At 36.1% G+C, this 16,113-nt stretch overlaps 1 protein-coding gene across 4 annotated transcripts in view; it reads right to left on the bottom strand.

Annotated features, from left to right (window-relative positions):
* Positions 1-15,546, bottom strand: part of LOC105032861 (uncharacterized) — a 35,403-nt gene extending 19,857 nt beyond the window's left edge. For 2 of the 4 annotated variants that reach the window (XR_012138706.1, XM_010907441.2), the window contains exons 1-7: positions 15,324-15,545; positions 15,193-15,233; positions 14,961-15,055; positions 14,800-14,874; positions 10,665-10,747; positions 7,071-7,122; positions 3,490-3,582 (exon numbers count right to left, since the gene is read on the bottom strand). Coding sequence is in view for 3 of the 4 variants with exons in the window: in XM_010907441.2 (XP_010905743.1) it covers positions 3,490-3,582; positions 7,071-7,122; positions 10,665-10,747; positions 14,800-14,874; positions 14,961-15,055; positions 15,193-15,233; positions 15,324-15,394 (510 nt within the window). In the remaining variant the exon portion in view is untranslated. Of the gene's footprint in view, positions 1-3,489; positions 3,583-7,070; positions 7,123-10,664; positions 10,748-14,799; positions 14,875-14,960; positions 15,056-15,192; positions 15,234-15,323 lie in introns of all 4 variants that reach the window. The other 2 variants (XM_073252207.1, XM_010907440.3) reach the window with 2 other exon arrangements.
* Positions 15,547-16,113: the final 567 nt, after the last annotated feature.

The following is a 16,113-nucleotide window of genomic DNA, read 5'->3' as shown; positions in this document are numbered from 1 at the left end:
CAACTGGCATTTGTACCATCCTTGGCTAATGGTGAGGTGGTCCGCAAAAACAGGGGAAGGCAGTTGGATGGGGATGATTCAGCTAAGATGTCAAGATCACTAGCGGCTAAGGTCAAAGATCAATTGCAGATGATAAGAGTGATGCAGGTTTCAAGATCTGGTATAGAAGGTATCAGATTCATCATTGATGTGACATTCTACCTCCAAGTAACCTCATAGATCATCATCTACAAGGTTCTTGATCAACAAATCTTTTGTATGGTAGCATCTTTGCATGATAGTTCCCAAAAAGCAAGCTCTTCACATGCTAAAGCTTAAATATTGACCTATCCATTAGCGATGCTTCCTCAATAATATGGCTCTTGATTTATAGTTTTGCCCCAAGGCACTTTTCAACAATGAGTGTTGCTGCAATTGCTTGAAAGTAGATTAATTGACACCAAAACATTGTTGATAGATTTTAACCCTGTGCTGATTGATATCAAAAAACTATGCATAAGCCTAAAGCTCTTTCCAGCATGTTGACAAAGTATCGCAAGTTTGAAATTCAACTCTATGCTTGTTAACATGATGTAAAGGAACAATCAAAGGAAGAACAGAAAAAGAGACCAAAGAAAAATTAAGGATAAACAAACAGACTCCTTTAGCTTTGTTACCAAATTGATATAGCACAAATTAGGGATGGCCTACAATGAATGGATGGGCATATGGATGAGTGTGAGATTAGTGTTAAGGTCAAAAAGTTTGCTCGCTGTCCAACTTCCAAAACTAAAACAAAACAGGATTGTCATAATCAAAAAGGATCAAATAATATAAAATGAGAGTGAAATAGGCATACGGTATGTTCCACAGGGTAATGTGCTAGAAATATTACATTAGCAATAAAGAAGAAAAGATCATCATAGATTAGGTACAAACAATAGAGAAGATGAGAGCTAGAGCTGGATAGGATGATAGAAAGAGGCAGGGGGAGGGAACACCGGGGTGGTGCAGGAGAGAGGAAATGGGGTCTACTGTGAAAAGAACTTTTCTTCAAACAAATTAATTCTAATAAAACTCTAAAATTCGTCACTCTATATGGACCTTTACTTGTATGCACCAAAAACAACTAGAAAACATTCTACTCAAGAAAGGACTGTTAGCTTTCCTGTTATGACTACAAGAGAGAGAGATATCAAACAATATGCTGAAGGATAAAGTGAAAAAAATTTAATCAAGCAAAATGAGGCATTATTCAAGGATTATTTAAAGAAAATTGGAATTGAAACGTGGGAGCAAGACAAAAGTGGGATTATGCATTTAACTCCATTAAGAAAGCTCCTAGAGGAATCCTAAGAAAGTCAAGGTGAAAGAAATACATCCAAAGAAACATGACTTATAAAAGTGACGAATGAGAAGAATCAAACAAAAAGTGCTCGTTTTAAACAAACGCGAAAAAAAGAACTATGATATTAAAAATTTAAAAGATTAAGAAGACTTACAAGGATGCAAAAAATTAAGAAAGGCCAAAAAAGTGACAGATAATTTTCTTGACAAGTTGAGTTTAGAACATGAGGAAAAAAAATGTACTAGTTATGATGGGGAGAAGAAAAGTAGAGACAGAGATCAAGTTTGACAATCAAGAGCAAGGATGATGGAGTTTTAGAAAACATGAAAGAATTGGGGGGAAAAATGATGGAAAAGATTTTCTGGACGTTTGTTCCATGGGTGCTTAGAGGAGATTGTTTAAAAGAGGCATTGTTAAGGGGTTGTCAAGTAATTAATTCTTCAACAAAAATACTGAATTGATAAATAAAAATTCAGAAGCATGAAGAAAGTTAAGGACAAGATGAAATAGCTGGTTGCAAAATCATGAAGGAATGGAGCTAATTCAGTTAAATAGCTAATTCAATTAGACTTCGAAGAAGTAGAGAGAGAAAAAAAAAAAGCAAAATGACCAAAATGTATTGTGGTGCCCATTTATAAGAATAAAAATAATATCCAAAATACATATCATGGAACTAAATTTGAGATCCATCCTATGAAGTTATGGAGAGGGTGATGAAACAATCATTATGAATAATGACATTCTCTAAGAATCAATTTGGTTTTATGTAGAAGACATCTTCTTGCTTGGGCAATCAATGAGAAAACCCTTGGCCTTATTGACCTAGAGAAATCATATCACAAGGTACCAATAGAAGCAACTTGGTGGATATTAAGGAAGAACTCTATACCATATATAAAAATGACAGTTTGGAAATCAGGGAATATACCATTTTTAAATCTGTCTCTCAATTATTCTGAGAATACCCTCCTATCTATCCTAAAAGTACATTACTTATCTCATTAACTTTCTCTCTCCTGCACTCTCTCCTAGTCTCCTCTTTTCCAATAAGATCATACCTTTCTCATAAACTCCCAAACAAATTGGATTTTTTCTCTCTCTAATTCAACTTTGAAATAGATTGGACTCTCAGATTCAACTGCTCAACAAATTGGATTATCACTTTTTCTTCCTCATCTCTTCTCTCAAATATGCATTGCACATGCCTGGTGGCTAGTATGTGCAAAAATGGTACATAAATTCATTATGGTATGCATATTGGACAATGTCACAGATCAGCAGTAGTTGTGGTGACACAAGTGAATTTCCAGTTAAAGTTACCAAGAGTCAATACTAGACCCATATCCCCTATATAATAGGTCAACTTACAGCAACACTCAAGAATATGTACCATAATGGCATAACCTATGGCAACTGTTGATGACATTATGCTGACATTTGAGAAGATGCGATAGCATAATCCATAGCAATTGTAGATGATATTATGCTGACATATGAGAATGTGACAAGCTTGAAAGGCAGAAAGTCAAATCATGATTATCGGAATAATGCTAGAGAACAAACAAAATCACAGAATGGAAATAAAGTAGAAGGAACACATTGCCAATGTACAGGCCAATTTGACTGACAGCATATCGATTTTGTTTCCCTTACATCTAGTATACAGAAGAACTGATCAAGATCTATTTGAATTAAATTAAGTAGATGAAATCAGGAATTCCTTTTGTAGAAAGTGAGCCTTGACGCAATGGAAAGGTTGCTCAACTGTGATATGGGTGTCATAGGTTTGAAACATGAAAACATCCCCTCTGCATGCCAGGGTAAGGCCACGGATATCAAAACCTCCCCAGACTCCGCAATGCAAGAGCCTTGTGCACTTGGCTACCCTTTTTTATGTCCAGAATTCCTTTTGTGTAACGTTATGCAACCAATGCATTCCTTGGCAACCTAGGGTGAAATTCAATAGAACATGGGAAGCTATCAATGTTGCAAACATTAAACTATAAAGAGAGATCAAGTGAACAGGATAAACATCGCATAAAATGACAATATTGAGAAACAAGATAAACATCACATAAAATGAGATATTGCGACATATGTGAGATAAAACAAACATATTCTTATACTTTGATAATAAGAACTCAAATAATATGATAACTCACCTCCTTGTACAACCTTATAGCATCTTGATAGAAAAGTTTTTTTGAATATCCAGTGACTTTCCTTAGTCTGGAAATAGCATATGCATTCTTCATCTGCAAGAGTCACAAAACCAACATGTCAATCACCATTTACCTGAAATCAGGTACATGTATCCCTTCATAGCTTCACAATCATCCATATTTGTTATAACTTTCACCCATATCAAAAAATTGTACATAAATCAAACTTAAAAAAAAAACAAATAAATAAAGAAGAATATATGCAATAACATCCACTCCAAAATTTTGATTAAATTAAGCAAAATAATTGGATTGAACTAAATTACTTTAGGTTTGAAGTAGATGGCAACTACAGTCTTCATTCTTAATTACATCAGATCTAGTAGAAGAAAAGAGGATGAGGATTGTTTCTATGATATGACATATTTTAGCCTATTATAGCCAGACCTAGTCTACCTGAATCAAGTGTGGTTGCAGGATCAGCTATGGATTCATATCTAGGGAAGTAGATGTGACAAAAAACATTAAAAATGTAGTTTTGCAAATCCCTGAGGAAACTGGTGCAAGAGAAAGCACTTTTGGGAAGATGCTAACCAGGATAGACTACAAAGAGCCAGCATACAAGTGTGATTGTCTTTTGGCTTGTGGCAGCCAATAGGATTGATTATTGATTGTGAGTAAAATTATAGTTTCTAAATAAGTGTTTAACCAAAGTTCCTAACTCTTGTGCAGGTGCTGAAAAGAGACAGCAATCAACTGCCAAATCTGTATTGATTGTAAGGTAGCAACTGTGACTTGAACCATTTTCTCAACATAGTGAACATCTCTTGGTCTCGCAAAAAACTGGCAAACAGGTAAAGCTTTAAGGTGCAGACAAATCTTACTTGGACCCTTGGTTTAAATTCCAATACCAGATGTCCCAGACCTTGCCCATGTTCTCTTTGCTTGTCTCTGTAGGTTAAATTCCAACACCAGATGTCCCAAACCTTGCACATGTTCTCTTTGCCTGTGTCTGTACAGTAGCACTTTCATTGTTGTTTCTGCCCATGAGCCACCCTCAACTGCAGTTCAAACTTGCCATGCTCCAAAACCACTTCCAAATTTCACCAAGCATGTCTATTCACTAGCTCTTCCCAAGTTTGGCACCAAGAAATTCATGATCACAACCATTATACACAACGCACCTTTGTGTTTGCTTTTAAACGAGCTAGAAGAGAATAAAGATTTAGGCAGATTTTCTAGAAAGGAAGACATGGAGTGGCAAAGTAGGCATATAGAAACACTTCTGTAAATTTTTCCTGAGAGTAAATGTTGATCCAAATGTCTGTTTCCTGATTCATGAGATTGAAAAAGTTTAGGTTGGTCTTCCTTCCAGGCAACTAGTCTTTTGGATTTTATATCAATTACTCTTTTGTTTGAGGTTTACTTCATCATGGAGCTAATTCTTGGAGGGTTGACATCAAGTTCAAAAATAGTCCTAAACTCCTAATATATCTTTAAAATGGAGATAACAAAGAAACTCGACCCATATAAATGGGATTAGGCTTGTTGCCATTCTGTGTAAACAAGGATGTTAAGCAATTTGCAAGTCAAGTCCAATTCTTTTCTTATCTCTTCCATGATATTTGTATGTTTACCAATCCAAAGAATAGAAATTGGCCCTTCATTAAGTATTTTTTTGATCATTGTAATGTGAACTTGATAATGAAAATATTCTAGAATATATAAAACAGAAACATTTTTTTTTTTTAAATATCATTAAGGTCCTTAGGACCTTCTCTCAGACATTTAATTTCTCTTTCATTCCTGTTTCAGGCGATTCCTCAGTGCAATGGACCAAGATATGACTGAACATTCCAATCCAGAGTCCATAAGATCATTTTACATTTGTACAAAGCCCACGAGTGCCCACCCTTGATTTGATAAGTACACCTAATAAATCTAATAATAAACCAAGTAACAAACACAGACTAAAGAACATTCATAAAATCACAAATAGATGCCCAAGAAGAGTATGTAACTGAATGCATAACTTAAAGCTCTATGCTGGAGTAACATGCAATTCAGAATTCTACTATCATTGTGCTTTACAGAGTGACACATGGTAAATTTTGGGAAAAAATAGCATGACCATTCCCAAAAAGGGGATGCACCTATTATAAGAAGGCACCAATAAAGTGTTCAAACATATCTTCATGTGAGTTCTAGAACTAAAACGAAGCGAGATCCCAATTCCACCAACAAGAAGGCGAGTATCTTCAAGACCTGGGCTGAGTGAGGAACAAAGAGGTCAGAAGTTGGAGATAATTGTATGCGGCATGTTTTCATGGAAAAGATGAGTTGGAATATTATTTAGGAAGGGAGTGGCTGACAGAATGAAGCTTGAGTGTTGCAAAAGGCCCTGTGGATCCTTCATAACTTGAATCAAGTTGGTAGTTTTGGAAGCTGTGGCAGATCCTTCATAACTTGAATCAAGTTAGTAGTTTTGGAAGCTATGGCATTCTGCATTCTATTTTTTCCTCTCTCTTGTAGTAAAGGCATGGGCAATGATACCTTTCCAACTGCATTTTCTAGTTTTCTAGGTGATTCTTTTCAATTAAAGACACGAGGATAGAAGATATTTGTATAACCAACACAAGTACCAGTGTAATAAGAGACATACAAATCAAAATTTGAGTTCAGATTTCACTTTTGCTCCAAGACTCATTAAACACATTATCCCAACATTAGAATCCCAATTCCCAACATTAGAATATACTACAAGTGTCTACTGAACTTCAGCAGGGCATTTTGCTTGTGGCAAGCTCTAAGCTAGGTCAGGCACCTTATGCATTCAAGTAGGAGTGTACAACTCATTATAAGACCAATAAACCTGGTTCGCAGAATGCTTCTAGCTAAACAATGGAATATCCAGTTTATCCATATCACTTCTTTCCACAATTCTAGGTGATCTGATATGTAATAATGCCTTTCTCAAGTTCACTGCAACCAGATCATCTGCTGGAACATAGATTTTCACAGCACCAACTTAAAGACTGCACTGGGCTGTTTCTGCTTATTGACATGGCATTTTACTGACTTATCTTTTTGTTGGCAAGGGAAGAATCATCTAATCTCTGAATCCAACATGCAAGATGATAAATTTAATCTGTTATATGGATAAAGTTGCATGGATTAAAGTGACATTATACAAAAAAGCAACGAAATGGAAAGAATGATCCAGGATATTATATGGTATAAGAAAGATAAGAAACATAATTTAGTTACTTATAGGAACAACGATCTTGAGAATGAAAATGTGCAGCATTTACACATAGGTCTTCACAATAAGATATGAGCCAGCAAGCCACGTATGGATAAAACCATCAGATTTCAGGAGAGAAGCTTAACATAGAAAGGAGAAGTTCATTTCACAATTTATAGAGAAAGCATGACCTCTCAAAAGAATTAAGAATAGTTTCTACAATTACTATAAAAAAAAATTACAGTGGAAAGATAACTAAATCTAAGTTAAGAAAGTGCATAAAAGAACCTGCACATTGGGAGGACTAATCTTGAATCAGCAAGCAAACAAGAAATACCTCAAGAATGATATCCTCCTTAGTTCTTCTCCAACCACTTGGTGTGAACCATCTGATTTACAATATATCAAAATTACTACAACATTGAAGAACAGAAGGCACATTTTGCTAATATTCGAGAACTTGACTGAACTAAGCAAAAGGGAATGAAATGTATGGTGTATAATATTCTCTTAGATCTTTCCTAGTTCATCTCATAGACAATATATATGTAAGCGTGGATGGCTATGCATCTGTTCATCCATGTCTTATGCACCTATGTGTTTCTGGATCTATAAATATGATTCTGTCTTTAACTACATAAATTCTTTTGAGGCAAACTTGTGCTTTACATGTGTCTGCATGTATGCCTATGTCACTGCCTGCATGGGCCCTTTCATATGTATATGTATATGCATGTCAAGGGATGATATTGCAAAAAGGTGGTTAGAAGAATTAGGAGTTATAGACAGATAGGATAGCACAATTGGAATTGCTGATAGACAGGTTCCAAGTATATACGATATTATGAGAGAGAAGGTCTTCCAACTTCTAAGATATCTGTGATTATGCTTATTTTTCCATGTGTCTTTTTGTATGTACAATTTAACAGGCATATTTGTCCCTTATGTTCATATATCGGTAAGCAAACCTGTTTGTATGCCTATATTTGCGTGTATGGGCATCTCCCTGTGTATATGTCTATGCACATCAAGCAATTAGATAGCCGAAGATGGCTAGAACAATTAGAAGTTGTAGAATGCAGAAAAGGATACCAGAGTGCATCAAGAAGGCAGTTAGACACATTTCAAGCATTTCGGATATTACGATAGCACAATGATTCAATTACATACCCAAGATGATGGATCTACCATCCCATCTTAGTCACCATGCAGCCTTATCCTGTCCCAACGCGTAGGATGGTGCTTTGTTCTGAAATTTAGGATGTTCCCCATGCCAAAAGTTGGGATGATGGGACATCCCACATCCCACATCCCACTAAGGCTTAACTCCTTGTTATAGCATGAGAGCTAACGAGTTATAGGGTAAGAAGAAGAGCCGAGAGACTTCATCTTTGTAAATTAATGGTTTCAAAATAGAGCATTATTACCTCCATTCCTGCTTCTTAGCTTTGTTGGTTCTTTCTAAAGGTAAAGATTTGATTCAAGGAGTGAAGAGACTTAGGGTGGACCAAGGTGTGCCGTTTTGGTGCCAGGCCCCATACCAGTGCCACTTGTCATTATGTTGGTATGCCCAGTATGGGGGCCGGTTCAGCATACCGAATGTCGGTACACCTCCCATACCTATATGGTACAGTACGCCCAATACTGTCCAATTCGATGTGGTATGGCGTTCCTTGGGATGGACTTCGCAGTCCTAAAATCATGCAAAACTTTCTTCGCAAGGATATAACCATGAAGCTTTTTCACACGCTTTCCTTGGTCAAGATTCAAAAGACTATGAAGGAGAAAAACATTGGATGCTAAAGGATTTCTCATTTACCCACTTTCATGTTTAGAAGGATCTTATGTGATTGGATTCACTGGAAAGGGGTACAGCAAGAACTTGAGAACCTGATGAGAAAACTTCCCACATAACCCACCCATCCACCTAGAGAGAGAGAGAGAGAGAATCTTGCACCAACTTGTAGAAAGATCCTATATTTATGGATTTAAAATAGTACTTTTACTAGAATTGGGTATCTACAAGGTGAAAGAAGAAAGAGAATCCATGTCTGGGTCATTTGTCACTTTTAAAGACAATTTAAGTCAGCATAAATGAGGAATGGAAAAGAAGCAACAAAATCCATTAATGGATCTGAGCAATGATTTCACTCATCATTTTCATGAGGAACAAAAGATAAATCCAATTACTGTGGACACATGGTTTCAAAATCCTTTGAGCTTCATGATGGGCCTCAATACACTCAACAGTTTAACCCACTGATTCAATGAATTGAGAAAACTGACTGGCTCACAACTGCAGCTGTCGCTTCAGTTTTGATATTACTTTTCTACTTTGGTGGTTCTAAACTATGTGCTAATCAGAGGGGTCAAATGGGAAAAGCACAGTGAAACTAGTAATTTTATGCACAGTTCAGATATTGAATGCATCATACAAGCACATGATAATTCCTGTATTAATTGAAATCATTGATATTAGAAAGCTTTTCGGGTGCATAGCCCCTTGGTGAAAGAACTTCATCTGGAAGGATCAAGTCTGATAATCTAAAGTTGTTCTCATGTGTTTGAAATTCTTGGACAAGAAGCCAATTCTGCAACATAGACATGGTGGTCTGCATGTCCATACCCGCTTTAGGCTGTGTTTGGAAGCAGAACAAGTAAAGCCAGTGTAAATGGGTTAATTTACTCCTCTTTATGGGGGTATAAGGGTTTGAAAGGAAAAAAGTTGCACACCAACTTTTCAGAAAAACTTGTTTAACCCAAGCACTCAAGTGTTTGGCTGAAAAAGGGTGGAATAACTGGGTTAAATGACTTTTGCTCCCTCTTATTCTACTTCCATACACAGCCTCAAGGTGGTGTAGACTTAGACATTGATGAGACAGTACATGCTCATTAGCACTCGAACAGCAACGGAGGAAGACATGGGATTTGCACAGGCTTCACAGGTACCTGTAGTAGCTCTATGACAGTTGCACAGTCCTTGTGCAAATTGTTAGGCCCAAAGCACTTGGACAAGATGTCACAAATACAGGCATTAATTCAAGCCTCCTGTGCAGTTATAAAAGCCTACAAGCCTCTAAAATCAAAACGAAATGTAATGGGCACTTCTGCAAGCCCAAAAGGTTCTTAAACAACTATTTAAGGATCTGTCACACTTTTATAAGCCTTTTTTACACATCATGCAAACCTCATTGGCGCTTGAGCAACTGTCTATACTGCAGAATTGGCTTCTTTCTGAAATACTCTTGCACAATTGTACAAGCACCAAAGGCACTAGCTGACTTGTTCCCCTAGTTATATTCATTTGTTTGGTTTAGTTAGAAAATGATGGCAAAGTAACTTAGTTGTATCCATTATGCAGCATATATTTTCTTGACAATAGTCTCCTAGGCCTTTGTTTTTTCAATCCTTAACAAGGCCTTAATAGTTTATAGGGGTTGCATATGCTGAGTTTATATGTCCATGCAGAGTCTAGATTCTAGTGTGATTACTTGCTCAAGATGTCAGTACCTGAAAAACTAGCCCATGTTTTGTGCAATTAGATCCCTTGGTGTGGGTCAAGGTGTAAATACCTGTAACCACACAAGCATGCACTGGGTGCTGAATTTTTGCCAATGCAACGTTTGGATAAACAGGCCTACCATGAAGCCTTGAAGATCAGGCCCATACTACCTAGTCGCCCTATATAGCTAACAGACTATTGCCCCAAAAATTAAAGAACTCAAAAAATTGAACTTTTGATTATGTTTCATGAGTAGGCCTTGAAAACACATAGGTCAGTTATTCATAATCTTACTTATTCTATTAGAACAGTATCAGGTGCACAACAACATGGCTGCTAAAAATGGTTGCGAAGCCTTTGGCAAACCTGACACTCCAATGACTGAAATTTGAGGTGTTTAAATTGAAGGAACATCAAGAAAGGATCTACCTTTTCCAAAAGGGAATAAGTTCACGAGGTTTATATGGCTCATAGACGAATCCTGGGCTCAGCATGGTCACTTTCAAAGCCACCTACATATATGGAATCATAACGTTCAGTACACTAGCTGGATTTCTTGAACTAGAGAAGTCATAAGGATTTCAGTATGTTGCAATAAAATAAATTAATCAATTAACATATCATAAAAGATAAACCGGCAAAGAAAGGATATGACAGCAGGATAGATATGTATGCCCTTCATAGTGATAAGTAAAGTATACTAGCTGACTTATAAAATGATAGGTGTGATACCTATGCTCATATATAGATAATTGCACATTTTGCTGTCATGTGTTGCTTTGACATTTTTTATCTATTTGAAGCTTGACATGTAACAAGGTACAGAATAACAATTATTCACAATCTTCACAGAATTAGAAATTATCCAAGTAACGCAAATAAATAATAGCAAACTAGTCATTACAGCCGAGGGTAATCTTTAGATGTTCAAGAGAAAAGACACAAACAGCCAACTTGGATGCAAGTGGGAGTTTCCAGGTAAGTGCAAGTAATGAAATAAAATAGTTCATGAAAGAATGCAGCAATGTTTACATTAAGAAGCCAGTCACGACAAAAACCAGAAAGAAATAAACAGCCACAAAGGCATATTATATTCATTATATATACACCATGAGCATATACTAGTGTTTCTTTTAATAAATATATAAAATATTATGTATGAACAAGTAATCAGTTCCCAAGCTTCATGCTTATATGATCATGAGAAAAATAATTACATGTTTATACATAGCCAACCAGTTTGGTATTAAGGCCTAGTTGAGTTGAGCTGAGTTGAGTTCAGTCATACATGTAATTATTGCTGATTAAAATCTAATTACCTGGGAACGATCTTACAACAGATTGCTGAAACTTCATATAGAAAACTTTTCTTATTCAGAAAGCTTCCATTTTCTTCTTTTCGATGAAAGTTTCCATTTTCTTCCAAAAAAATGGCATCAACATCAAAAAGTCAAATTGCCTAATTTTGGTACAGTCTTAGATGTCGTTGAATAAATAAACTCAAAAACGAAAAAATCATGATAATTAAATCACATCCAATTTCAGATATGAATAGTCAAATCCCCTCCTCCCTCTGTGTGTGTGTGTGTGTGTGTGTGTGTGAGAGAGAGAGAGAGAGAGATCCTGTAGTGATGGGCAGTTTAACTATAAGGAGACCTTAAAATCAACTCAAAAGAAGAATAATGGAATTCACTACAAATTTACCTCTACAATTTACGGATATTTAGAGGAACTGAAAATGGATGTGAGAAATGGCTTTGACAATCCTAATTCCCAATAGAACTTAAAAATAGGATAAAAACACTAAACCCACAGTCAACCCATTTGAGCCATGCTTACCATAAAACCCCTATGAAAGGTAGATAAACTGGGGTGACAAAACCTGATGCGACCTGAGCCTATTTGGGTCCGGTATGGATCAAGAGGTTTCCAGTTAAGGCCAGGTTTGAGTCAAATTTTCTAACCCGAACTTTCAATGGGCCAGTATGGGTCCAACCTTTGACCCGACCCACATGATGGTAGAGTTCTATTTGGGTTGATATAGTTTAGGTTTGGTTGAGTCAAGATCTTGGAAAAGAATGTATTTAGTGATTAGTCTTTTTCTTAATACTATCTGTTTAAATCATTTTGCAGATTATCTAGTAAGGATTGTAAAACTGGATTTGATAAGTTACCTTAAATCTACCAGGGTTTGAGTCTTGTAAAATAGGTTAGATTAGGGTCGAATAGGCGATCCAAAATGACCCCTGGTGGTTATGGGTCATGAGGCCTTGACCTCAAGTTTGGTTGGATCAATGATGGGTTTTTGTATGTTGCTGTCCTTACTTGATCTAACCCGAAGCTGAGCCAACCCGACTAATCCCACCCTTAGACAAAACAATATGAAGGTGATAATATGATACTAGTCTTGGAGTTTTTTTTTTAAAGAAAAACTTTTTTCAAAAGAAAAAATATAATTTGTTTCATATACATACTAATATCAAGAGCACATGATGCATGTGGGAGGAAACAAGCATAGGTGTGAATCCCTACTTGTATAAAGACCTCCATTATTTATGTAACTTGACAAATATGCTCCCACTTTAGGCTGGTTCACTTCCCTTGTTTCTTTCCCTTGAACAAAGACAATGGAATGTCATAAAACAATTTTGTTTGCCCACTTGGTTTTACATAAAAGAAAGGTTATGACATATGGAGCCAAAAAATGATAGACAAGAAATTTGTAGTTATCAGGTTATCGCTATTCAATAGATTGATTAAATCTGATATGAATCGACAATGATAAAAGGACTTTACTTTAGAAAGGAGTCAAAGTATCAGGAAGCAGGTGTGAATGTGGATATATAATTCAAAAACCTAGTACAGCCCCCTTTCTGGAAATTTTTGGCCCTTTGTGGAAATTTTTGGCTATTTAGTTTGTCCAAGTAGTAATAAAAGAAATTTGTAAACTTTCCTCATAACAAGAGAACTCTTCAATCCTAAAGATAAGTATGTAAGAAACTATAACAATTCAATCAGCCCTTGGATACAACTGAACAAACTAAACTACAAGACAAGCAAGGTTTCAAATCCCATAGAACAAGGCCGTTCCAAATTTTCCTTGAAACAATTCATGCCACTAATCCACCCCATCCTCACATTTAAGATGGGCGATGTCCAAGGATGCAGTGATCAGGATGTTGGAATGATGGCAAGATTGTCCTATACCGACACATAGGATGGTACCCCATCATAGCATCCCATGGAATGTCCTGCCAGGATTTTGAAACCATGATTACAAGAACTTGCTGTGCCATTTAAGTTAATCTATGAAGTTTGAGAACTTTTGACAAATAGCTCTCAAAATTATTTCAACTCATTTATGAATTGGTCTTGAATACCTAGAGCAGAATTTAAAAGAGAAACCCTTCATGGAACTTGAATATTTATCAAATTGCTTGTAGAATCAGAAAAAATTGTTTATATCAACATAGTATAAAACCAAAAAAAACCATTCTCTTGCAATAACATGGATGTTTGGTTAGATTTTGGCATCAATGCCACCGCAATTAGGATAGGAGGATTAATAACAGTATCGTAAACTTCCTCACTGTTAGATTGCTAGGTGTGGACCAGAAGATTAATACATAGAAAAAGAAGCTGGCTCTACCACAATGAAAAAAAAGGTTCCACCACCAAGCAGTAGCAACTTGTTCACCAATTTAAGTTTATAATCTAATAGCTCACAATGAAATGTTACAATGTAATGACAAGAAAGCCTATTGCTTGAAGTAGAGAACCTTGAAAAAGACTGTGATAAGTAACACTGCATACATGGACCACATATATATGATGCTAAGCGAAATGTGAAATTATAGGGTGCAAATGCAATAATATGAGTGGCTTTTATCACAAAAGATAGCACCAATGAGGATTGACAGATACAAAGCAAGAGCAATGATATGTGGATAAAAAGTGTTATTTCGGTGCAACATCAGGTGCATCAAAAATCTAAGAGTTCCTGTACAAGGTTAGTCCAAGGAGGGTGAGCCAACAACTAAGATTAGTCCATGCTCATTGTCAACAATTAATGGGTGAAGATACGTGTATTGTGTACTGTTAATTCTAAATCACAACAGGACAGCATAGATGTGGTTATAAGTTTCAAGACCTAATGCCACCTTCCTTTCAGATGAGGTTGACAGAGAGATCTAGATAATAACAAAAAGAGAGCAACGTAAATATGTCTAAAGTCAAGGAGTACCCTATGTAATCTCAAAGGAGGCTATACAACAAAGGCCCAGTTAAGGTGGAGAACTGGAGATCACAAGAAGGGGACCATCCTACTGTCTTTTCTGGTTTATTTTCCATGTTAATGTGAAGGTCAAGTTAACTACATTGCTTTCCATTAGTTGACTATGATTTAGATGCCATACTTGTCGACTCCTAATATATTTAGAAAGGAATCTTTTAGTGAGTAAGCAATCTACACTCCAAAATAAACATCCCTTCTTCTAAATTCTGGTGCTCAGGGCAACATAATGAAATGGTGAAGAAGAAACAAACATGGGAATCCAATACCCACCTGTCGTGCTCCAGCTGGAACTTTCATAGTCGACATCGACCTAGTGCCCTTCGAATAGACCATTAACTCAGGGACCTGGAAAGCAAGAAGACAATCAGCAAAGAAAAGCAAGCTTCTCAGTTCAACATGCAAAATAATGCGGAACACCCAAGCACCTTTACCTTCATAGAACATAGCATTATGGAATCTCTAGAATTCCAACCAAGAATGCTGCTAATGTCGCAAGAACTATTCATGATGCTTTGGCGACCAAATCCTTGAAACAAATTGCATTTTTGAAATAAAATAACCCAGAAATGAACAAATGATAATATTCTAATCTATTTGCTAAAAATCCAGAATTACAGAAGAGAAGAAAACATATGATGGTCGAAACAGTGATTTTAAACCAACCTTCCGTGCCCGAATTCATGAAACTCGGATAGCATCGAGAACTGAAGAATTTAAAGGAAAATTAGAAACATGTTGTCAATTTAAACAGTAGATTGAGACGAAAAAGAGTGGTAAAAGGCAAATTTGATTACATGGAGGGAAGCAGCAGGCGTTGCGACGCCCCACTGAAGCGCCGGATCAAACTGAATCGGGCGAAAGCCATTGGGCCACTGCTTGCTGCAATGACGAAGGGGCTATCGTCAACCGGTCGAGAGAAAGAGGGGTTTTACGGTTGCGTACTAAACCCTAGAGCGGAGAAGGAGGAAGAAGGGTTTAAGCGGAGGGAGTCGCAGGCTCGCAGGCAACCTCTACGGACAAGGACTAGATTTACGGAAATGTCCGCGCAATTTTCCAAATTTTCCGATTCCAAAATCCAAAACCAAAACATTTTCCTTTTTTCCTATTTTCAAAAATAAAAAAATAATTCCTATTTTTATTTTTTATTTAAAAAATTAAATACGTTTGGTATGGTTAATATTAGTCGAAGATCCGCATATTGTGCGGGATCGGATGTATAAAAATATTTTTTTTTAAATCTGATCAGACTGAAAAAAATATTTAAATAATAAAATAATATTCATTCAAATTCTTATGATCACTTCATATTCTCAACTATCTATTTAATTATAAGAATATAATAATACTATATATTACTAATATAATTTAATATGAAGAGGTATTCTTTTCAGATGGCATAATTGTTGGAAATTATATCCCAATACCAATCATCAACCTGTTGATGGTTGAGCTTATTATGTAAATGTATATGAATTGATAAATTAATAAAATTATTATTTAGCTTTTTCATCATAAAGTAGTATATATCTTCTTAATGAACTCCAATGTTGTGATGAAGTCTTTATGACTATCTTAATTGCTATA

Source organism: Elaeis guineensis, chromosome 1 (assembly GCF_000442705.2).
Source record: "Elaeis guineensis isolate ETL-2024a chromosome 1, EG11, whole genome shotgun sequence".
Lineage (NCBI taxonomy): Eukaryota > Viridiplantae > Streptophyta > Magnoliopsida > Arecales > Arecaceae > Elaeis > Elaeis guineensis.
The sequence above is the reverse complement of the archived record's forward strand: the minus strand, read 5'-3'. Positions and strand labels throughout refer to the sequence as shown.